Source organism: Parasteatoda tepidariorum, chromosome X1 (genome assembly GCF_043381705.1).
Source record: "Parasteatoda tepidariorum isolate YZ-2023 chromosome X1, CAS_Ptep_4.0, whole genome shotgun sequence".
Lineage (NCBI taxonomy): Eukaryota > Metazoa > Arthropoda > Arachnida > Araneae > Theridiidae > Parasteatoda > Parasteatoda tepidariorum.
The window spans coordinates 27,054,533-27,080,577 of record NC_092214.1 but is presented as its reverse complement, the minus strand read 5'-3'; the positions used below and the strand labels follow the sequence as shown (position 1 = coordinate 27,080,577).

General features: G+C 29.4%; 1 protein-coding gene across 3 annotated transcripts in view; it reads left to right on the top strand.

Moving 5' to 3' along the window:
* Positions 1-25,552, top strand: part of LOC107440328 (Rab3 interacting molecule) — a 154,380-nt gene extending 128,828 nt beyond the window's left edge. For 2 of the 3 annotated variants that reach the window (XM_021145414.3, XM_071187356.1), the window contains 11 exons: positions 1,221-1,310; positions 5,378-5,531; positions 6,187-6,336; positions 7,168-7,369; positions 9,025-9,182; positions 10,499-10,784; positions 12,188-12,447; positions 14,121-14,277; positions 16,820-17,028; positions 19,268-19,407; positions 22,218-25,552. In XM_021145414.3, coding sequence (XP_021001073.1) covers positions 1,221-1,310; positions 5,378-5,531; positions 6,187-6,336; positions 7,168-7,369; positions 9,025-9,182; positions 10,499-10,784; positions 12,188-12,447; positions 14,121-14,277; positions 16,820-17,028; positions 19,268-19,407; positions 22,218-22,409 — 1,998 coding nt within the window. In that variant the 3' untranslated portion in view covers positions 22,410-25,552. The remainder of the gene's footprint in view (positions 1-1,220; positions 1,311-5,377; positions 5,532-6,186; positions 6,337-7,167; positions 7,370-9,024; positions 9,183-10,498; positions 10,785-12,187; positions 12,448-14,120; positions 14,278-16,819; positions 17,029-19,267; positions 19,408-22,217) is intronic. The other variant, XM_021145415.3, reaches the window with a different exon arrangement.
* The last annotated feature ends 493 nt before the right edge of the window (positions 25,553-26,045 follow it).

The following is a 26,045-nucleotide window of genomic DNA, read 5'->3' as shown; positions in this document are numbered from 1 at the left end:
CCATACAGCAAATTTCGTCCTAAAGACATCCCAAAACATTCCGAACACTCCTGGAACAGTCATATCCGTAAAGTGTCAGAAGAAAGAATTTCGTAGGATGTCACAAATAGACAGTATATATATATATATATATGTGTGTGTGTGTGTGTGTGCTATATATATATATATATAGCACATTTATGCTATATATATATATATATAGCATAAATTTTTTGCGACAAATTTAATAAAGTTTTCAATTGAACCATGGTATCATGTAATCAAGATAAAAAGTATACTAGATGATAGGATTAATCAGTTAAGCGCATTTAACGTGTATACGTATGTCCAAATCTTTATTGCGGTGCATATTACGCGTATAGTAGTCGTGTAAAAAAAAATTAACATTGACAATCAGAACTCGAAATTTCAATAAAATGCAGTAAAAATAATATTTAGTTGTATATTTCCTTTGTATAACCAATAAAATTACTATGTATTTAACACTGCGTGGCACAAGATGGCTCGTAACCTGAAACCAATCACATTTATAATCCCTGACTTGGACGGTCGGTGTTGATTTGCGTAGGCAATTAAAATTGCGTAAGCAATTAAATGGGCAAATACAGAGTCCTAGATGTTCACTAATTGAATGTAAGAATCAGAATCTTTTCCTCGCTTTTGATGCATCTGTAATACAGCTGAAAGCTAGATGGAAAAAAATGATACCAGAGCCATTTAATTTATATCTAGTATTTGAGAGGAGTAAAAGAAGCTCTTACGATTTTCAAATTTTTTATTATCACTATAAAATTTATCTTCGGTAAGAAAAAAAAAAGAAAAAGCAAACAGTGCTTTTTATATGTTATAATTGTTTAAAAAAAATCTTGGCATTAAATTTTTCATAGAATTTACAATAGAGTCATTTGCATTGCGTTCGACGTGTATTCATGACGTGGCGTGATTTTAATTTTGCACCCTTTATAAGATTTCTAAAACAAAATTCTGCACTGTACTGCTTAAGTAATATTGCGTCAATTAAAAGATGGCTCCTTCAAACTTTTTAACAGTGTAGAATACAAATATTCTGCTCCGTTTTGTTGCCGCTCTTTTATATTTTATAGGACCACACAAAATATTAATACTAGCAAATGACATTTTACCATAAAATGATTACAATTTATACAATTTAATTTAGTTTAAAAATAACATTTCTTAAAATATATTTCATTTATTTTCAGGTATTAATAGATTTAGCAACAGCACGCTTAAACAATGAAGCTGAATGGTACAGAATGACAACACGGGAAGAGAGTTTGGCAGCTCAATTAGTGAGTTAGATAAATGCTTTTAGATTGAGAGTTTAAGAAATATATGTTGGAAAACTTTGATAGTTTCCAACCAATGTTTAGTGATATTTAATAAACCTGTCCAATGTTTAGTGATATTTAATAAAGTCGCGAACTTACAGTGTATGCAATATCCCGATATCTAACTGATTCATCGTTGATTAAAAAATCGGTAATGTAGTTGACTAAGATGCGTATTTATTAACGGAGAAAGTACCCAAAGTGTCACTCGCAAATCAAGCTGAATTTTTTTTCAGTTAAATTTTTTTGGTTATGAAAAAATGAAAATCAAAAATTTTGTATATTTTGCATTGGTTGCAAATATATAAATTATTGTAAAAGTTTATTTGATCAAAACAACGTACAATTGAATATCAAAATTGTTGCCCAATTGTACAACGTTGTATGCTTGATTCATAACTATAAATTATAAAAATGCGAAATATATTATTTTTCAGTTATTTCTACATTAATTGATACAAAATAATGAAAAGACTATAAAAAATATTCGTAATTGAAATTCTGAGTTAACAGGACAAAGAGAGAAATCTTAAATTAAAGCAATCTTTTATAGCACCACCAATATTCTTTGTCTGCGGAATGATTTAAACTTAGGTAGCTTAATTTAAACTTAACTTAAATTAAACAACGTATTCAAAGTAATTTATAACTAGATAAACTTCGAAACTGACAAAATAAGTTTTATATATGATTTCAGAAACTAAAACGCTATCTATAAAAAAAAGAAGCTTTATTGGTGAGTGACACTTCTGGTACCTTCCTTGTAAGTAATGGAAGTAAGGAAAAGGGTAATCATGGGAAGCAGATACGACAAGTCGGAAAACTGTGCTCTTATCTATGGTTGATGTGTTATTAAATAAGCAGAATAATAATGATAAATTAAAATAAAAGATATACAGACCATTCCTAAGATATCCTTTAATATGTATTGTTAAAATCCATATCAAAAATGAAAACAGAAAAAGTATACACATTGGAGGGTCGTAAGTTAATATTTCTGGCTGAAAAAAATAATAAAGCTATCGAAATCTGACAAATCACAGTGCAGGAAGGCGTTCGTGATAAACAAAACGACGGGTTCAGTTGTGGGAGGAAACAAAGACTCTAATTAAATCTGTTTTGATTTTTATTGCACATCCCCTTTCCTTTTCTGTAATTTATCAAACTTCGATAGCGTGTTTGTGTTTTCCTCGTTCAAATATTAATTTACTATGAATATGAATACTATTTTTTTCATTTCTAATAATATTCTAAAAAGACTCCGAAAAAGCGTTTTTCTGGAACATCCTGTATACATAGTACAAGGTTTACGATTGCGTGTAGAGGTCAGTAAATTCGCACCCCAAAACTTTTTGCGTCTTCACACGAATATATCCCCGATGTGAATAAGTTAGTTGAAATCAGGTGACAGAAGAGACATAAAATATTAACATTATATAGAAAAGGATTATCTTCAAACTAAGTTTGAAAAAGTGAGTATCAATATGAAGTTGAATAACATGAGATCAATAGCAAAAATTTGAAACAAAATTATAAGCTGACGATTATAATACTGAAAGAAAACAAAAAAAAAAATTTAATTCTAAATATATAAAACTTCTTTGAAAAAAACGCGTTTAAAAGTAGCAGAAATTTAAAAAAAAGAATAAATGTAGCAATAAAGGAAACGAAGGAAATAAAAATAAAAATATGACCTCCGAAGCCGACGTCTTCAGGGGGTACCGGCCCCGGTAGCCATAAAACAAAACCTTTTTCTATTAAAGGAGAGGCAAATGCCTAAAGTAACTCCCTCAGAACCCCGAAGGTTTTGTATAGAAGTCCAGGAAAAAACATGAAATACATAGAATCAATTTAGAGAAGAAACTCAAAGAAAATCATCAAAAAAAAAAAAAAAAACGATTATAACTATGTCTTTCGTTTGGCATTACTTCACGACGCCAAGATCGAACAATAGCGTAAAGCGAACTATTTAAATGAGTTTTAAGGTGTTAAAAATTTTACAATTTTAAAGTTTGCGAGCAAAAAATAAAGGCGAAACACATTCTGGTTTTTTTTTCATTTTAATAAATTACCATAGTATTAATACGCATAGAGCAAGTCCAATTTTCCAACGCTATTCATTTATTCAGAAAATGTTCTGTATTTAGTACAAGAGTTGAAAAGATGTATATGTATATGTATAGTGCGCAAAATAAAAAAAGAGAATGCATTAATACCTGACCTAAAACCATATTTTTCAGAATTTGGCTACCCCCTTTCCCCCATATTTTGATGAAAAATCTGAATTCGTCAAAAAAATATTATTCTTAGTCTGGAAAAGTATGTTTTTGTATCTTATTTCGTATTTTCAAATATCATCTGCCCTCATTATTAGCATTATCAGGGTTAGGCCCTCGAACCATGATCCAATCATAAGAACAATAGTTATTAAGGTGTCCCGTTTTTTATTTTGCGCACTATACACTAAACAAAATTTAAATATTGTGTGAACGAATAAAGTGCATTTCATTTTAGAATTTATGCTTTTCGAATTTTCTGGCCGTTTTGAAAGCGAAAACCTGGCTGCGATCATAAAATATTTTAAACTTGCATTTAATCAATAATAATAGAAAAAATCAGCAGGAGACAAAAACAGGGACAGCATCAAAATCTGGCGAATCATCAATGAGGAAGATGAGATAAAAAATATCAAAAATATTTTGACTCACAGATGAAACTTGAAGTAGCTTCTAAAAATCCTTCCCATTTCTTCTAAATTTCCTCTAGAAATAAAACAAGTTTCAATGTTTTTAATATCACTTTTCTGGTCAGAGATTTGTCAGGTTTTGATGAAGTTTTCTTTTCTCATCGCTAAAATATTATTTTGAGATGTGTAATGTATGTAAAGTTCTTTCATATCATAAATTTATCTGATTTTCATGTTCCTTCTGATTAAATTCTTCATAATTACTATTATTCTTATTAATAGAATTCACATTTATTATTTGCCTCCTCTTTTATTAAGACTATAAACAATAATAATGCGAACTATATTACAGTGGGGGAATATTTATGTTGTGCTTTAAACAATGCTGAAGGGCTAAGTATACCACCAATATACACTGCAAAATTTCTCATTCTTTTGTGCAGACTGCATATTTGACTTCTTAAAGCTGTTTAGTTGACAGAACGGTTTTGCTCTGTTTTTATCCTAACCAGAAACGGATTAAATTCTTCGCGTCAAATTCCAGTTTTTACGATGCAGTTTTGTTAACCGTACGATAACTTTACCGTTTTCAAAATAATCTTACGATTATTTTCTTTATATGCTATTATTTTTCAGCATTTATTTTATAGTTTTGAACATCATATAAGCAAAACTATGATTCGGCTTCATATAGTTAAATTAATACCTTATAATAACAATTCTTCAAATATAATTTTTTGGTAAGTTTAGTAGCCAATCTTTTTTCCACTTTTACAAACTTTTATGCCAAATTTTTTTATAGTGAGCGACTATAATTTTAAATGTCTACTCTTAAATAATATTGCTTTAAGACTTTTAAGATAAAAACAGTATAAGATTTTTCTTCATTCTGGTATATTAAAGCAGTGTTGGTTCGGGGAACAGATCGCTCGCCTAGTTATCAGATGACTCTGGTTCGAATCCCAGTGTATCTGCTCTCGGCTCGCTGCATTCACAGTGCCGGCATAAATATTTTATGGATTTTTTTTGTTAAAATAACAGTTTTTTTCTTAAAAAAAAATAACCGTACTTATCTGCTTAAAAACAGACGACTGTTTTTAAATAATAGCATTTTTCTGTGAAACAAACGGTTTTACTTGGCACACCAGCTGACAGTTTTTCCGTAAATTTAGCAGATTTTTTTACATTATAGAATTTATTTAAAACCACAAAAATTATTTCATAATCCAGAGTTTCACTATTTTAAAAGAAACGTAAATTTTTTTATTCATTTTTAGTAATTTGTAACCTTAAATAAAATAGTGTAAATTGTTCTAAACTTTCTACTTAATTTTGATTCTAGCAAAGAAACAGTATGTTTCTTGAAGCAGAGCTATCAGGCTCTTTAAATTCCGTTGATCGACTATCTCCTTCTTCTTCCATTTCCATATCCCGATTATCGGACAGTGATATTTCTGAGCTTGACTATGATGAAACACTTCCTCTTACTAGAATAGGTAAGATTTATTTGTACAATTTATACATTTTTTAACAATATGTTGTTTCCATTTTTAAAAAAATTCTAAGCTTATCTCCTTTTTATAAAATAGTAATGATTTAGTTGTACACAAATTCTGTTGTTCTACACAATTCTGTTCTGTTAGTTATATACAAATTTAATTGATTCACAAATTCTGTTAAACAATATCTAGTTTTTATTAAAACAAGTTTACGGTTCTTAACTCTGATGAAACACTTCATAACCATAAGTTTTGTAACACCCTGTACACTGTAAAAAATTCCGTATCATATTCCGGAAAAAAGTAAGGCACCCTGAGTGCCGGTACTTTCCACCGTAAAATCTATTTTTACCGAAACACTTTGCGGAATAAAAAAAAGTTTGATTTACCCTAATTTTTACCGTAGTAACTTCCAAACATTCATTAACATTCAGTAACTTCAAAACATTTTACTTAAATTAATATTACTGTAAAAATTTCGCCATAATATTTTAAGATAAAAATGAAATTTATGGATGCCGGTAAACCTAAGTGCCGGTATCGAAATTTAATCCAGAATTTTTTACAGTGTAGTAATGATAAAAGCGTTCCCTCATACCGAATTTATTTACATTTCGTACTATTTAATAATCGAAATTTTATATATTTTTAGAACGAACGTCGAGGTATCCCGACATAGGTGGAAGCAGTTTAAGTTCTGTCGGAAGCAGTCCAACACTTGTAGGTGAAGATATTATAACAGCCGGAGAAAGAAGATCTCGAAGAGATCTCTGGCCGGATGATCGAAGAAGATCTAGTACAGGTAATCTAATTAAATTATTGAATTAATAAGATTAAAACTAATTAACAAACCAATTTTGGAATTATTAGCAGATGGCGCTGTTGACTACAAAGGCAACAAAACAATGCTTTTTTGTTGAATGTTAGGCTGTTTTAATAGAAACATTCGCACGAGCCTCTGCTAATTTTGTCTCTCTTGTTACACTATGATAGTAATGTAAAGGATGGATGTTTTTAACAGTTATTTTTACTGTGTTTATGAGTTGACAGCGCCATCTTTTGATGAATTTTGTTAATAATTATGACATTTTTTTGAGAAAAAATAATTGGTTTCCTAAGCAGAACTTTCTGATTGACGATTTGGCAAAAGCGAACAAAACTTAACATTTTCTGGTGAAACTTTTCCAGAATCAGATTCATGCGATTTTTATTTAATTAAATAAGCAATTAGAGCATTGTTTAATAGAATTAATCTAAGAAATGTTTTTTAAAATAATGATTAATTTCTTTAAGTTAATTTTGTAAAGTTATTTTTTGAGAGACAGTTTAATTATACTGAAATTTGTTTAACTATTTAGAACTCCAAGAATTAAAAAAAAAATGAATCACTACACGTAAATTACGTTACTCTACAAATTCATTACTCTCATTTAATTTCTAAGACTCTACAATTTATTTTATCTAATACTCTCTGATCAATGCCTAGTACTCTAAACTGTGTCCATGCAAAATTTTATTTCTGTCATTTTGTCAAAATTTTATTTCGTCATTTCTATTATTTTCTGCCAATCATTCAAAACTTCAAAATTTATATTTTTATTTCTGCTCAAGTAATAAATATTTTTAATTCCAGTAAATCCCAGAGATATGTATTCTTATGAAAAATTTGAAAGAAGAGAACCTGTTTCAGGATTAGATTATCCATATAGAATGTCTAGCAGAGTTAGATCTCGGTCTGTTGTTCCAGACGATGGTTCAATGTCCAGATCTAGATCTCCTCCAAGAAGAGTAATAGAAGCCAATGTTCACCGACCACCTTCTCCACCTGATCAAAGGTATTTTCTTTAGCTGGATAAAAATCTTGATAACTCATTCTTGAAAAACAATCATTTTTTCCTTTTTAAATCGAAGATTGAATGCCCTTCTTTTTTAGTGTTAGAATAGACAAAATTTTGCTAAAAGTAACTAACAGGTTTTTTTGCTGAGAGTGTGTATTAAAGCATTTAAAATATCTAAAGCATTAAAAATATCTAAGCATTAAAAATATCTAAAAGCTTTTAGTGCTTAAAGCATTGTGAGCAATTTTTTGTCATTTGTTTGTTTTTGATGGTTTAAAACGTGGATAAGATGTCACTTTAAATCGCTTGCGTCAAAAGTCTTAAATATTAAATTTATATATTGGTGTAAATATTATTCGCAATTTAAAAAACCTAATTAGTTAATATAATGGTTTCAAGAGTAGTAAACATTAATTTACAAGTAGTAAAGCGAAATGTTAAAAAGTAATTTTCTTTCTTCTCCTTTGATAAAATTTGTCAAAGTTTTCTCTGAATAGCGTTTTTCTTAGAAAATGTTTCCCAGAATATCAAAGAGCACTAGTTGATTTTGCTTCATTTAATTATAATATTGTTTTTTCAACACCTTAAAAAAATTAAATCAATAATTTCTGCGACAGTAGGTCTAAAAAATATAAAAGTTTGATTTCAAAACTGAGAAAAAAATTCTTTTTTTTTTTGTATTATAGCTATTTAATACCTTTTCCATCTGCGTAAAACGAAATATCCATTAATTACAAAACAATGGAGAAAGTGATGCTAAATTTATATGGCTGCATCGTTCTAAACATCGCCTTGCCTTATATTTTTATATTATTTGCTGTAAACAGATCTGTAATCTTTCACTTAACATGAAATATGTAAATAACATGATTAATTTCAATGAAATATTTAGCAGTGAAATTCAAAATTTGAACTAAATCAGCCTTCAGATTAAAGCTAAATCTAAGTTAAATAAAATTAGCTTCGTACGTAGTTAAAAACTAATTAGCAATAATANATCCATATATATATATATATATATATATATATATATATATATATGTCTGATCCTTTCTAATTATTCTAATAAATATAAAATAATAAAGACACCTTTTGATTCATTTCTCTAAGATAGCAGCTTTTAAATTTTTTTAGCTGACATTTGTAGTAAAGGATCTAGATTTAGGATTTTTAAGAAGTTTTTAATTTTTTTATTTAAGTAATCATTTGCACCCCTTAAAAATTCTTCAAGTGATTACTTGAAGTACTACAGTACATCCTATTACAGGGATTGCTGCAATTACTAAATACAAAAGCACAATTGTCGGTGAGAGCTAAATGAAGTTTAAGGAGTTATTTTCTTTATATCCCCCCCCCGTTTCCTGCTCAAACAAAAACAGATGTATTGACAACAGTTAAAATACAAGAAAATTTTTAAAAAATTAGGCTCATTTTGTTATTGCATTGAACTTCTATACTTCAGACAGCCACCTTAAGAATATGCAAAAATAGTAAATGATATTTTATAGACTTTGTGAGTAAGGAAATTTATCCTTAAAAATATCAGTTTGAAAGCAAGGTATATTTATCATTTTACTCTAGCATTTGTTAATAATAATAAGGATTATGGTTAAATTATTAAAGGATTTCAACTATATCTATTTTTTAACTAGTGTTGGAACAACTCCTAGACAGCCATCTGGTACTTCTTCTCCAAAGAAACGCCAACTTCCACAAATTCCACCAAAGAGAGCTACAAGAGACCAAATGACACTGGAATTAGAAGAAAGAGCTAGACAAATGAAATTAAAAATGCAAAGAAAACCAGATGGTAAATATTTTATATCAATTATATAGGGTGTTCTGTAACGATTACCCTTAATATGCTGAAGGAAATTTCAAAAAAACCTACGAAATGTTACACGAATTTAAGTGGGGGAAAAATTTAATAACAACTGACTAACCGACTAACCATTATGAAGCTCAAAAAGAGCACAGTAAGAATTAAGATCATCACAAATCGTGCTCAAATGTCACCTTATTGGTCAAATGTAACTGAAATGCTTTCACTAGAAATCTACTTATTTCATTTTTTTAAGGACTGTTACATAATTTTAATCCTTTATTTGCTTTTATTGAACTCAGTAAATATTAATTTGCAACCATGTATAGTTTCTAGCGTTTCTAAGGAGCATAGTGTGTTACTTTTATTTAAATATATGCTTTGAAATTCAGAATGGACATAGATCCAAAAGTTCAAGAAGTTCCTCTACACTTAAGGAGATGTAAATTGAATTGAGTCACATGTTGTGAATTGAGAAAAATATCCTTTCCTTGGTGCAATGTTTCCCAAAGTGTGGTACGCGTACCCCCAAGGGTACGGGAACAGTTTAGTGGGGGTACGTTTTCTTATGCGAAATATCTTGCAACAATAAAAATTTCAAAACATTTTATTTTAGAACAAAGCTAGTTATGAAAATCTACGATTACGTATCTTACTGTTGGCTATTTTTTGCAGAGTTCACAGTCAATAATTAGTGGCGCGAACAGCCAGTTGTAATTTTTACCTTTTGTGCAATTTTTTTTTTTTTATCACATCAACTGTTATCACAGCAAAAACAATATCATCCTTCTCACTGATGCAAATAAACTTATTAACAAAACTTAGTATCAAAAGAGAAAAATAAATATATTTTTAAAAAAAATGCATTCATTTTTTTATTAGTGGTACACAGCGTTACGAAAAAATTAAAAAGGGTACTCAAAAATCATAAGTTTGGGAAAGACTGCCTTGATGTATTATGCTATTGACCACATTTAAGAATTTGTTAATTGTGATTTCTATAACATTTATTGTAAATTATTTTGGGAAGGGAAAAAAACACTGGTGAGTGGTAAGTAGATACAATGAAAATATGGGTTACTTTCTCTCAAGTTCTGCTTTTGCACCCGTACTTGATTCAAGCAATAGTTTGTCTTCTGAGGACAATCAAATACTACAAGATTACAGATAGCATTATAAACATAACTCGCAATAGGTTGCTACAACTTTATGTAATGTGTGAATACATTGAAGTTCCCTATTGCTCACGTATGTACAAAAAAACAACTTCTTTAGGTATGTTTAACTTTGTAAAATTATTTTAGGTGTGTCAACAATGATAGTTTCAGACAGCGAAGTCTCTCCTCGCCATAGTTTAGATAAACAATTTAATGTCCATCCTCATCCACCAGCCAGAAATTCTCGGTTATCTCCTCATCCTCCAGAAGCTACCGGTAAAGTGCGAGCCACACCGGGCGCAACAGAAAAAGACGGAACAACGGTACCTGCTCTGGAAAGTGACGAATCCGAAACCAGTTCTGTTTCCAAATACAGTGTCACCAGTGCCTTTTCTTCACAGTCAGAACATCCTAGGGGCAGTAGAACTTTGAAGTAAGTATTGTCATTTTACAGTTTATTTTATTAATGTCTGACCACTTTAATTAAGTCTTGAGTTGTCAAGAGAACAGTTCGTACAGACTCCAGAGTAACTTCATCAGAACAGCTCTTACATGATCAAAAGATACATCACTCGATGTATCACTTAATTTTTGTCATGAACTATCATAGTTTTTGCTATGAATCTGAAAAGATTTAACTTTATTGAAGAGATAAAATTGATATCATACAATAAATTATAAGTTATTGATTACTTAAATAAATTACAATAGAGCTGGGCCCCCGAAATGGCCCGAGCAGTATGCTTCAAGCGAATATGCTTCACAAGTATATTTCAAGATTTTGATGATGCTAAAGCTCCTCTCGTTGTTCATGATGCCATCTTTTGACAGCCATTGCAAATCTTTAATTTCAGAAAGACTTAAAAGCTGTTCCTAGTAATGAGCAAGAATAACCAAACATATTTTACGAATACGGAAACGAGAAACTTCACATGATTAAAGTGGGTGAAAGTTCGTTTTGCAAAGTTAAAATAGGAGCGTTGTTTGTTGTCCCACACGATCTATACTTGACTTGAGTGCCGAAAGGTATAAGATGTATGCCTTTTGTAATAAAAGTAAAACTAATATTTAAATAAAATATGATTAAAGTTGTCGTCACTTTCTCACATAGGACGTTTTATAAAGAAGTGGATGCTTGTCACAAATATTCGAAGTATCAATTTCAGTTTCAAAAAATTGGTGCACTTTTTGGTGTTATGTGAATAATAGCCGTAAACTGGGGGAAAAAAAGTAATTGAGATTATAGCAATATTCCCTATCTTAGAAACTATAATCATCGAAAACCAAATTTTTAAGCTTAATTTTCATTCCTTTAGTGTATTGTTAGTTCCGTTTTTCAATCTTCCTTACTTTTATATGGAATATTTACCCCGACCTGCCCCAATTTAGGGCATACGGGTAGAACTTACTTTTATATGATGATCAAAAGTTCATTATTTTTAAAGCAAACAGCCTTTGTTTTACAAACTAATAATTCATTATCTGTATTCTGGGCTATAAATACAAAAATCTTTTATTTAAAATAAGGGTTCTATATCTATCATCAAAACCTAAAAGAACAACAAAAATTGATCTCATTTCAAATTTTCACAGCAGTCGTTTGCGACTGAATAAAAATTCTCACAATAGAAAGGATAAATATCTGTAAATCTGCCCTATGATTAATTTTGATTTCCAGTAACTTGTTCCTTCATTTTCTTCTCAGACTTTGCTCAATTTTCTGGTCTACCTCCTTCTTTTATGATATACTGACACAATTACATTTTGCCTGCTTCTCTATGATGTAAACCATATGTTTTACCACTCAAATAATTCTTAATATTTGTTTACTTGCAGAGAGTTCACTTCACCTACTCCAGGATATGGACCAGTTCATCCTCCCAGGCCGTCTCGAGGTTCTCTAAATAGAAGTAACAGTGATGGGGCTCAGAACGAAAAGACCAACAACGGTAGCCTATCTGATACAGCTCTTGCTGGAACTTCTGAGAAATCGACCAAACAAGGACAACAAGGAACAAGTACTGGTGGTAAGATCACTCAATTCGGGGGTCTATCTGCCAAAAGAAGTAACAGCACGTCCCAGCTAAGTGTAACTGGTAAGGCACGTCATTCATAACGACAAGTAGAAGTTAGAAAATCCCCGCTAGTGGTAACAGTTGTCGTGGGTTATCAATTGTTTCAAACCACTTAGCTGATTAAATGATTCTAAAGATAGTTTAGGGCTTAAATGAATAAAAAAAATTCCTATTGGTGAAAGGTGCCAAATTTCCTAAATAGGATATCGTTTTTCAATAAGAGAATGCAGTACGTCATTAGACCCCAGCCATAGACACAAACTCCATAGAATCATATGTTATAGACAATCTTAAAACTAAAAATTAATCCCAATATAGCATATATATCATTTAAATGTCTACTCAGATTTATGCCTTAAAAATAATTAAGATCAAATATTTATTTAATTAATTTATTAAATTTGATAAAAATGTTTTATCAGTCAGGTAGTTCTGAAGCAGTATTGTTGTTACATGTTTGAACAGTTTGGTTTCAAATGTTCATGTACAGCTACTGCTAACTGATTTGTAGTGAAAACTATTGGTTGCTTCATCTTATAAACCAAATCATAATCACAGGATATTAATACAGTTCTGACATCTCGTCGTTATTCTCATGGTTTCAAAGCAACGAGCAACGGTGCTCGTATTGCTCATTGTTAGCAACGAGTTTTATAAGAATGTAAATGACAATATCGATGTTCACCCAATAAAAATGTAAACAAAAGATTTGATCCTGTGTTCACAAATTAAAAACATCAGTTATGATCATTACTTTTAATTTAGAGATCAGAGATGTTTTAATTATATCACTGATATTAGAGAACCAATCAGAAGAAAGAACAAACAACTTTTAAACTTGCCAATACAGAAGTGTTTTAATACTGAACAACCCTCCCCAAACGAGCAAGAAGACATATTTATAACATACATATTTTTTACAAGGACCAACCAAGACAAATATAAGTCCCTTACAAGTTTTCTGTGCCCCTCACTAAATATATGGAAATTATTCTACTAAATAAGTACATTCTTCAAATAAGTACAGTCTGCATGAAAAAAAAACACCTCTTGATCTGCTTTCTTTTAACGATTTTTTTTTATCCAATAGTTTTTAGCAATTTTTTTTTAATTAATCAAGGCATTTTTAGAAATTCTGAAAGCAGGCTGTTGAATGTTATTTTTTTTCTGTTCTACATATTAAAGTTACATACATTAAAGCTGAACATAAAGCAAGGAAACGAAGGTATGAGTGAATAAAAATAGTTAAGGACTCAAAGCATACGTGACCATAAAAAAGTGCCATTATTGTCTTTTGTCAGAGTATTTTTAAGCTGTATTTCTAATTAGTGCTGTTTTGGGGGGATGCTTGGTTTTATCATGATGCGAAGAAAGTGGAAAACAAATACTGCTTTCTTGGGAAGATTTTTCTTTTCATTTTAAAAGAAAATTTGAAAAAATATTAGAAATAGTAATAATTTTAATGACCTTTTGTTTCTCCTCTGAAATCACGAGCCCTTTCTCGATTCGTATTGGGTTTAGCGGATAGCCAGGTCCGGTTTTAATTATTAGCCGTAATACTCTTCACATACTTAAAAGTAGTTGCTACGACCCCTATCTAATTTGAGGGACAAATCACTTAATATAACTGGAATAAGATTGCCTAATATCAAAATTATTTAAAGAAAAGTTCTTAACTCTGTTTATTTTTGTAGGCCACAAGAAAAGAATGGGCTTTCGTCGGAAGAAATCATCAACCATCAACGTCCACCGAAGCGAAGAAGTAGCCCCATTGGAATGTCGACATCTTGTTAAACAAGCTAGTAGTGTTTCCTCAGATGGCGAAGGAAGTTTAAGTGGCGATAGCTCAGTGTAAGTCAGATAATGCGTACAAATCTTTCAATTTTATAAGTCAAATTTTAATACATTTTTTAAAGAAATATCAATGATTGAATAGATAATTTAGTCTTTCTAATAATTCAGCCTTTATTCTTTTAACCTGAGCTCATGGGGTCTATTATTATTGCTATCTCTGCACTATTATTATCATGTTACTTTTATTTGAATTGATTTTAATATGAATCAAAAAAATGTCGAGTGCAAATGTTTAATGTAACGGGGATGTCTTAATTTTGTGTTTAAATTGAGAACTTATCAAGGAGCAACACTTAATAGTTTTTAAGGGAAATTTTATCCCTCAATCAAGTCCGTTATTGAATGCCTTTTATTGCAAAATCTATCGTATCGACAGCGAAAACAAAAAAAAATGTTTTTCGGTTTATTGAATGGCCATATATATAGTGATGTAAAGCTCTATGTAGTGATAAAATATTAAAAGATTATAGTAAGGAAATAATTTTTTTCTTAAACAGAAATTGATAAATTAGTTAAATATAATATCATCTTCTTTCATTCTATTTTGATCAGAGACAGAGTTTGGAGGTAATGGAAATTGAATCTTAAAATAATCTTTACAAAAATGTTTTCAGCCAAGTTGTCATTCGTCTTAAAAATTGGCTTAGTAGTGTGAAATGGCTCCATGAAAGTCCGGTTATGATTAGATTTTGGTGCAAGGCGCAATTAAGAATTATAATTTTGAATTTGAAATACATCAATTAGCCAAAATGTAAAGCTGTTATTGTTTCAAGTTGGACTAAATGGTTTAAAGTCTTAAATATAGAATATTTTTGGTAATAACACATGGGTGTGACTTTATTTAAATTATATATAGAGGAGTATTATGACAGATTAAAAAATGATTATATTTTAAGTGAAAGTGAATAAAATATCTTGGAATATTACCTTTTTAAGACTGCTAACAACGTTGTGGATTTTTATAATTTTTTTCCATAACAGTGGATACTTGACAGAAGTTTCCTTTAAACGCCATGAAGTGTTCTCTGTCTGTGAAGTAACATGCTAAAAAACCCATTAATGATTTCGAAAAAACTAACTTTAAATTTACAAAAACATCAAAGCGCTGTTCACGAAACATCTTGTTTCTACAAATTGGTTTGCCTAATAACTAGCTGACAGATCATTACTTGCATCACCAGGAGGTTTATGACTTGGAATGTTTTTAAGTTATTTTCTGTTCCTAGTTTATTGCGAGACTAAATGTCTCTGAACTTGCTGAAATCATTTTGCATCTTTCCGAGTAATTTCCACCCAGAATGTGGTTTTTTAGCAAAAGATAAAAATTCCGTTTAATTAAAGGCTTATAAAGTGATGAACCACGCACCAGAGTAGTTAATTTCTTTAACAAGTTCTCAATTTTCGGGGACCCACCTGCAAAGTGAGAAAACTGGCATTTTTGATAGTTAGTCTAAGAATAGTTCCTAACCCTTCTTCAGTAGTTTTGGAACTATCTTTAGTAGTTCCTTGAAGAACAACTTGTTCTGTAGTTGAAATCGATAAGTTGTTCCCAAATCGTACCGGTATTATTTTGTGCCCCACATGAAGCTCAATTTAGGCAACCACGTAGAGTTTTAAACAAAATGCTTTCCTAGGCTTCGAACAATTTTTAGTTAGCCAAGAAACATGTAGAAACAAGGTAGAATAGTTTGATTAACAATTATATAATTCAGGCTTATTATATAACGCAGTTTGGTTCTAAAATTATACTGAAAACTTCTGAAGCCAATGAACTTGAATAATAATTTTACTCATATGCACAATGATGTTCTTCTGTTTAAATTCGCACATATTTACTTGTTCCCCCTTCAAAAATAAATTATAGCATCATCTCTTATTTGAATTTTTTTGTAGGGATTCGTTAAACGGGATAGTATGTATGTTTTATTAGCTATCATATCATCATATATTTTCAAATTTAGAAGTGAAAAATCACACCAGGAATTTTAAAGTTGAATATTTCATTGTCATTTATGATAAAGAAATTTTAAAAAAATATTTCTTCTTTACTTCAATAAAAAATATAGTTTTGTAAATGTTAAAAATATTGGTAGAAGGATTCACTTAACAATAAAATAAGGTGGAGGGCAGATGTCAGTAATTTATTAATGCCCATTTTTTAAAAGTTTGTTAAATAATGAATATATTTAAATACTTCGAGTTTAAGTTTTTGTAAGCAAACAATTATGGAGGAGTAACTCAGAGCAAACAATAACAAATTTCTTGAAAACCGAACTAAATCCAGAAAACTTTTTGTGCATGTCTCTGCCTTAATATTCTTTGCAGGGTGAAATTTGAACAGGCTTATAATTTAGTAGAATTGCATATTATATAAGTGCTCCCATTCACTCCCTTTCAAGCAAATGTTGTTATAAACAAGTGTTTGAGAGGAAGAGGATTTTCTAAAGGGCTTATATTTTGAACATATGTTTGAAATAAGTTATGTTACCACACAAAATTTGCTACATAAATAATACCATATAATAATATTTTTTAACAGGTGGTTACCGTCAATCAGGCTGGTGCCTGAAGGTGAATTTTCGAACTTTGTTGAAGGTTTAGGTGCTGGTCAACTTGTTGGAAGGCAAGTTTTGGCATCACCAAGCTTAGGTGATATCCAACTAAGTCTTGCTGATAGAAAAGGCAATTTAGAAGTTGAAGTAATACGAGCAAGAGGGCTTCAGCCCAAATCAGGAAAGGTAGTTCCAGGTATGTAACATGAAAACTATTGTTGTACTTTTTACTAAAATACATAATTATTTTTTATAGCTACAATCAAATAATTATATAATATATCTAGAGCTATTCTCCCAATAGTACTGAAATATATTTTGTTTTATTAATAAAATTGTACTAGTGTAGAACCAAACGTTAAATTTTTAATTAATAATGCACATGTTACTTTTTTTACTATACAGTACATATTAAGTTTTGATTAAATAACAGGGATAAACGTGCAGTTTCTTCTTAAATTATTGCTTTAAAAATCATTATGAGAATAAATGCAAAATATATTAGCTTTAAAATATCTAATTTCAGAAAATAACACTTATTGATCTTCTTTCGTATTCTTAGTTAATGATAGTTAATACTTTTTTTCAATGCGCTGTAATACATTTTAAATGCTGTAAAAGTAGTTTTCTCCTTTACCATCTGCTATAAAGGAGAAGCAGTTTTACATAAAAAATGAAATAGTGAAATGTTGGAAAACTAAAAGGTACTCTTTTTCGAGAAAATTAAACAAAATTTTGTGCTTTTACATTATACTTGGTACTTCATAAATATATAAACAAAATAAACTGGTCCACCTTACCTGTAAATTACGAGTTTGAAGGGAAAAGGTTCCTAACATGAGACTTTTGAAAAAAAAAAATTAGGATTAGAACGTAATTTCGAAAAAGTTCATTATTATTATATCTATTGTACATGTGACCTTTCTAAATCATTAAATATCGGCCAATTGAGCAAAACACAATAGCACCACAGTGTTATCTTAAGCAAAAATGTTAACAAGTCTACAAAATCTAGAAATGATGTTCTAATAAGGGATAGTATCATAACATAGTAGCATAACACATTAATACGTAAGCTCTAATTATTATAATCTTATACCATGGCTTGATCACTTTTGTGGCAAAAAATAAATTTATAAAGTAAATAAAGTATTCTCTCGCATTTGACTAAAAATAATACACTTTAAGGACAAACTTAAAAAATCGAGCAGAGTAATTTTTTTCAAATTATATCCATGCTAGCACAACAGCGAATAAAAGGCTTCTGTTTTTCTACTGTCATCTTCAAATCTTCTCGTCTTCTGCAAAAATTCGTTTACTGTCGTCTTTTTTACTATCGTCTTTTAAATTGTTACGGTTGAATCCACTATCTCTTTTATCCAAGAAACTACTGTAAATTAAGAAACTACCTCATTTTAAAACTCAACAGTGAGTAAAAAAAATATCCAGTATAACTTTTGTTATAATGATCAGCCTTTCAAGTAGTAAGCACCAATTTTAATGGTTTAAAATGTTGATTTCAAATATGCTAATTAAATCAAAGCTAACTTTTTATTAAACTGTGGAATCAGACACAAAAATGCGCTTTTTCGTTAGATTTTTGATCTTCAAAATATCAACAAAGTATTAACAACAACAAAAGAACCTGTTTATTTAAAAATAATCCCACGTATAGGATAATTTTTAATATTTATCCATTTTTTCATTATAACACAAATTAACAATTGAAAAATATTTCAAATCGTACAGTATACAAATTTTTACTTTGTGTGCGATTTTAAATGACACTATTTCATGGTGTCATTTAAAATCGCATTTAATAAGTCACATAGCTTATCTCATGAAAGTTTTCATTTGCCGTTAATTTCACAGCATTCAAAGAAAAATTCAAAGCATGGATTCAATTTTTAAAAATATGTAACAAATTCCATTTCATATCCCCAGGAAGAATTTAAAAAAAGTTGTGTTTTATATGAAGGATTAATGATACGATTGGTGTTATTTTCATGTTATTTTAAAGGTCTATTGTGCACCGTATTAATTAAAAATGGTATGGTATACTACCGTGAAATTGATAATAACAATGTGATTAATTCCGTGAAAAGTGGCTTGACAACTATTTTCCTTATATTGCTAATGCTATGAACGCCAAAATAGAATTTCAAAAAACTGATAAAACAAAATTTACTTTAGAAAAAAATTTTATTTTGCAATATGTAGCTTACCATAATAATATACAAAATATATAAAAATCTCAATTTTGAATTTTTTGTCGCTTACGTTGATTTTTCAATTGCACGACAGTATACGACAATATCGAAATAGATATGCGTGGTATTAAATTAATTCAAAACTAAAATCTCTAAATTGCTTTGCATTCATTTTAAAATTTAAGCTTAAAACATTTCTCTAACAACATTTCATTCTAACTTTAGCACCATATGTCAAGGTTTATCTTGTTAAAGGCAGGAAGTGTGTTGCAAAACGAAAAACTGCAAGTGCAAGAAAAACGCTTGATCCTTTATACCAACAGCAATTAGTTTTCCAAGAGGACTACAGAAACTGTATATTACAAGTAAGAATGTTATTTTCAGCAATTGTAACCCTACATTAATTTAAGGCCATTGTGTGAATGAGCTAAAAAAAATTTATCACTCTAAAAAGAATTGTGTTTCAAAAAATTAGTAAATTCCGATAAATTTTTTGTTGATGTTTCAGTATTTGTTTTCCGATAGTAGACTAATATACAGAATAGACGGATAAAAATATACATTGTGTTCCGTAATGACCACCCTTAATATAAATTTTTTGAATCCTTGTCAAAAAATTATGCACATGCGTCACAGTTAAAATTTTAGAGAAGTAAAAACAAACATGCAATCAAAATCTATCTAATCATTATCTAGGAAGGAGGGAAAGAAAACATCAAAGCTCGTTTTATTGCTTAACGAAGCTTTGAGGTGTTTCCAATAATTGCCTTTAAAATCCTTCTGCTATCTCCAGGAATCAAGTTTCATGCCTTCAGTCCCAACTTCCACAGTAATAATTCGTTCGATTTAGATTTCTTTTCATTTCCTTGATAAAAAATTAATTTGTTAATAATCTAATGTATAATTAATTAGTAATAGGGTTCTGATTAATACTTGCAAACTTTTTTTTACATAACTATATGAGAACCTTTCAAACGGTGGGTAAAATAATATTAACTATAATTAATTCTAAATTATTTCATTGATATACACTAAATATTCACTACTTACGTAAAATACCTTTTATTTTAAAAAATAACACGATAATGGTTTATTTCTGTGGCATCCAAGGACATCAAAATACCTTAAAAAGTAAATTTATGGGGGGGGGGTAATTCGATGTTACGATTGTTTTGCTATTTTATGTGTAAGAAAATGGCATTTTGCAGCAGAAATATTTAATAAGAACATAAAAAATACTGTAAAATAATTAAAAATTATTTTGAGGATGAAAAATAAGTACTTAATTAGTATTTCATTTAATCTGCTTTCTGTAAAAACTATAGCGCTGTTTCAGTCTTTAGACTTGGACATGAACAAGCACCATTAAATTTTTATAATAAAAAAAATTCTTTTACACTGGAAAATATAATTTGTCTATTGTTGCAATTCTTAAAAGTAATTCATTTTATTGACACCGCATTCTGTTATTTATATTTGTAAACATCTAGAAACTTTAAAAAAATTCATTTTCTTCATGCTGTATTAGCTCAGCTAACAGTATAGCTGTCCAAAATTGGGCACTTTAGTTAGTAAGCGCTAACTTTTGTCAGTGTTTATATAAAGCTTTTACAAAAATGTATAGGGAATCGTATTTAAAAGAAACTGAGTCATCTAATGTTGACTCAGTTTCGCTATTTAACTGAAACACAAACATAATTTGAAGAACTAATCACTTAATTTTTACTTCTTATGGCCATTTTAATTTAGCTTGTCATTAAGCAGGAAACGTGTTGTGTCCCTTTACAAGAAAAGTTCGACTTATATTAGTAGTTAATTTTTCTACTTTTGCCTAATTACTTGAAAAACTTTGTAACTTATCACAATCTCACAGTAATCCTTTTAATTGTGTTGCGGCTAATTTTCCTAAAATGAAATTTTTTCTCTTAAATGAAAAGAAATGATCAACAAAAATAAGGAATGTTTTTCTCCTCTTACCAAGTCCAGGATTTTGAAATATACCTCTATCAAAGAGGAAAACCAGTAGACACACTAAATAAAAAAAACCATAGTAAACTTTTCAAAATTAGTAGAAAACCAAGAACAAACAAACAAAAAATAAATAAATAATCGAATTGTCTTCAGATAGTTCAGTCTTTATTTATACATTTAGAAGTTTCAATACAGATTTGCTACTTAGTCATCAGTATTTGACAGTCAGAATAATTAGCTGTAGCATTTCTTTTCAAAGATTTAATTATAACTTAAAGGTTTTAACATTTTTTTTAAATTTCGCATGGGTGAAACTTTCCTCACAGTGGGTCAAATCACTCTCAAGCAAAATGGTTTTGAATATTTTTTTATATAATTGAATAACACTGAAGAGCAATTTACTTTATTTTTCTTGCATGAGATTTTTTCAACCATTCCTACACACGTTCGTATCGCTGATTTCAAATCTGCAACCAGTTTATCTTTCCTAGCTACAGTTTTCTTAATAGAATTTTTAGGCTATTTTTATCGATGTATGCAAATCTGAAAGCGTTATACATGACTGGGAGTTGCATAAATATGGCGATAAACTTCTAGGAGAGTTAGGACACACAATCAAGATTGAAATTGTATAGGAACCCATGGACGGAAACGTCATCATAAACCGCTAGGGTGGGTTCCATATTAAGAACTGTTTCTTAATGTGCTTCTGAACAGGTAAAGATAGGAAAGAGCTCCTAGCCGCGTGCGGTGATATTTCCGGTCATGGGTTCCAGATAATTTTTATCTTGATGATATGGTCAAACTTCCCTCCAAGTTTTCTGCAGCATTTAAGTGACCCCTCGCTATGTATGACGTTCTTAAACTAGCACATTTCGGCAAAAAATGGACTAAAAATGTAATCTTTAAACAAATAAAGAAAAACTGTAGCTTTAGGAGCAAAAATAATTTCAGATTTGAAATTCCCACGTTCAAGGTCAAGTATTTGTATAAATGTGACAAAGAATTTGTTTCCTAGTGTGACCATCAGTAAAAAATGAACTTTACGTATAAAAAAGTAATAATAATGTTAACATATAGCATATATTTTAGGCTCTTAACAAATGTTAACATTTTTATACTAAAAAATAGAAAATATATTTTTTAAAATTAGACAAATTCAACTCTTCCATGTTTCTCTTTAACTCCTTTAATTGCTTTTCAGGTTACAGTATGGGGTGATTATGGAAGAATTGAGAAAAAAGTATTTATGGGAGTAGCTCAAATAATGCTCGATGAGTTAGACTTATCAAATTTTGTGATCAGTTGGTATAAACTCTTTCATCATTCTTCATTGATCAACCTTCCAGCTAGCGTGCCACAAAATTCCATGATATCAGTAGATAGTTTCGGCTGACTACAGCATTTCTTAGTCTTTTCTAGTACAGATTTGTTGATTCAAAGTGCCATTTGTGCTGCTGCCTAATGAAAGCAGTTTAACAATGAAGTCAAAGCACAGAAAACCGTCATTTTCTAATGGGAAGAGTGCCTGTTTATTAGAACTAATTCTCATTGACTTTCCTTCAAGAATATTTTATATCCTGTTTCACAGTGTCAACTTCTTGAGCACTTTTACTGTTTATCATCACTCAGGACTTCAGCATCTGGAATTCATCAAACAATAAATTGGTTCCGGAAAAAAATGCCAAAAGAACAAAGTTGCGTCACTCACTCCAGATAAACGGTCTTGTTCATTGTTTTGAACAATGATCTTGGTAATGTTACCAATTCATAAGACCACTGTTTCTATGCAGACATTTTGTGACTTAGTATTATAACACTAGAGATTAAATGAAGAAAACAATTTTTCCTCTATTTTCTTTTCCCCCTTTTTATATACTTCTGTATATCAAGATACTGTTTGCTAGTATTAAAAGAGAAAATAGAAGATGAAACACAATAGTAATCTGAAAAAAAGGATATTAATCTTTTTATCATACTTCAAAGAAAAATACGAAAAAAACTGTAAATTATCTTTTCACAAAGCTTCATATTTTCTTGAATAAACAGTGAGATATACATAGTAAATATTACTATATCAACGTTCATATAAAGATTGATCACTTGAGTTATAGAAATGGAAGGAATTTAGTTTGAGAAAAATTCGAGTTTTTTCTCTAGATAGTATTATTACTTTTGTATCAAAGTTAGGGAAAGAAATAAAAATTAATATCTTATTTATTAAGACTATCTTCCTTTAACGTTAAAGTTCAGGGTAGCTTTACATTTAAACTTAGTTTAGAAATACGTTAAAATTAGCCTTAAAATTTCATGAAAGTTATAAAGAAATTCCTAAAATTGATGATGTCTGATGTTTTATTATAAATGCTATATATAATACTGTTTACAATATATTTTCAAACTGAAATTGCTTGTTATGAATCTTGATATTTTATTTATGTTGGCGTTTTTATTACATTTATTTAAATTATTTTTTACAATATGCTTTCAAAATAATGATGTTTGTTAAGAATCTTTTAGTACTTTATTTTGCTAAAAAATGTTGGCGTTTCTTTATGTTTATTTAAATAATTTTTTACAATATACTTTCCAAATGATGATGTTTGTTAAGAATCTTTCCCTACTTTATTTTGTTAAAAAAATGATGTGTGTCCTAAATATTTTCGTACTCAGAATTTGAATAAAGAAAAACTATTTTAATGCTAATGACACTGCTTTGCATGAATATCAGTCCTGGCAGCATTCCTGTTGATTTTAATAAAAAAATAATCTTCTGAATCCGAATATGTCACCCACTTTTTTCCTCAACCCTCCGATTTTTGAGAAAATTTCCACCCATGATAATTTTTCTGTAATTTTATGACCAAAAGTAGGACTTGGATATGGGAAAAGATTATTTTAGGCATTAATTTAAAAATGAAGGTTAAATTTATAATAAATAATATAAAATATGAAATGTAATAATCCTTTCTAAACATTCTAACAAGGGCTTCTGAATCTCTCTCCCTTGTTGTAGAATCCTTCTCCACAAAATTATGGTGACATATTTTTAGTGTTTAGAATTATTAGGGGTGGAAAGAAGTTGTAATCAATTGAAAATCAATGCAGAACATAATGAATGCTAGAAAAAAATTGAGGTCATATTGAGATTCAAGAGGTGATTTTGAATAAAAATCAGCTGGAATAGCTTCAAGGCCTTTCTACTATAAACATTGCTTGCTAAACTTAAAAAATATTTTAATTTCATGTACAGGAATGTTTTTTAATTTACAGAATTCTTGGATTTGTCAAACCCTATTATTATTTATGGAGATTATCTTTCTAAAATCTAGTTTATTTAATTCCTTATGAGAATAAGGTTGGTATTTATGCGGTATTTATGTAATTACCATTTAAATACTAGATAATTATTATCCAAAAATAATGTCCAAAAATGTAGTTTACTTTCAACTTCTTTGCATGAAAAGACATAATTTTAATATCTAGCATTTTTCATAGCAAAATGAAAAACTTGACAAATCGAAGGATTATAAAATAATTAACAAATTTATGTTAAATAATTTTTTAAAACTATATTGCGAAAACATTAAGAACACACTACTTTAACCCTCCAGGCGTTGAGCTTCAGGATAAACTTGTATAGGAATTTGCCTGTTATGCATTATTTTACCATTCAATAACATGAGGAAATCGGTTTTTCGATAAGGAAAAGCTTGCATCTGATAGTTTGGAAAAAGCTGGAATTAACGTTCAGAGGGCTAAATAGAGGGAAAATAAATAAATTGTTTTGATAAAACGTTATTCGGAACATTGAATTTTTCGATATTATTTTATCATTGTTAAGCTTTTGTGTTGCAAATATTGATGCTTCAAAATAACAATTTTGCAATTATCTTTGAAAACTAATTTTAACATATTTGTTTTTAAGAATGCTAATGTAAAATATACCTGTTCTTTAACATTCGAAGAAGTCTTAATTTAACTCTGTATATTATGATTTAATGTGAAATACATAGATATTCTTCTAGCTTGTGTTAATTAAAATGAAAATGTTTTATTTACACACTCATGATAGGTAGATTTTTATATATATAAAAATGATTTTTAACATCATTGTTGTGTTTTAAAGATTTACATTTTGTAAAACTGGTTGATTCAAGAGCTAAGAATTGCACCTTGAGCATTCTGAAACATTAAGAGTAAGTATAGGAAAGCCAAAAATGATAAATATGAAATTTAACTTTTAACTGTGAATACACTTTAAGCTCATGGTGATTACAGTATCATATCATGTTACATTTTTTTCATTCAGATTATATATAACGCAACTGAGGTTGCTGCATCTGTTAAAGCAGCTTTTTTGGCTGTTCTCTTCAGAAGTTTGTTATACGCTTACATTTTAAAAAGTATGTTAATGATATGTTTTAATAATTATGATTATTATGTTATAAACATCATATCAATAATGCATGCTACTACATCGATTATTACAGTTATTCTACTAAACTAAATTAAATTTTCGTATTCATCACTTTGAAATGTCTTTGTGTGACTTTATTTTGAACTACATTTTTATTCCATTGACATAAATTAAACATTTATACACTTATAACATTTACTCCTATACGGTAATTCCATGACCCTACTAATCCATGAAGTTATGAATAAAGCATAACGTTTCACGTTAGAGGATGACACTGAGTCATTGAAATACTAGAATAGCATTTAAAATTAGGTTGTTCTACCTTGTAAAATATACAGGAAGAAATTGCGGTATAAAGTACCAGCACTTTGGGGGAATCATCCCAAAAATCTTTTTACAGTGAATTCCATTTTACCGTAAAATATTATGCGATAATTTTTGCAGTAATATTTTTTTAATTAGAGTAATTAAGTGTTTTTACGATAATTATTACTGTAAAAATTGGGACACAGATAAAAAATATGTGCACTTATTACATCTACTCCTATGCGGTTATTCCATAACATTACTAAGTCTGATCCATCAAGGCAAGAAAAAGAGGAGTGGACA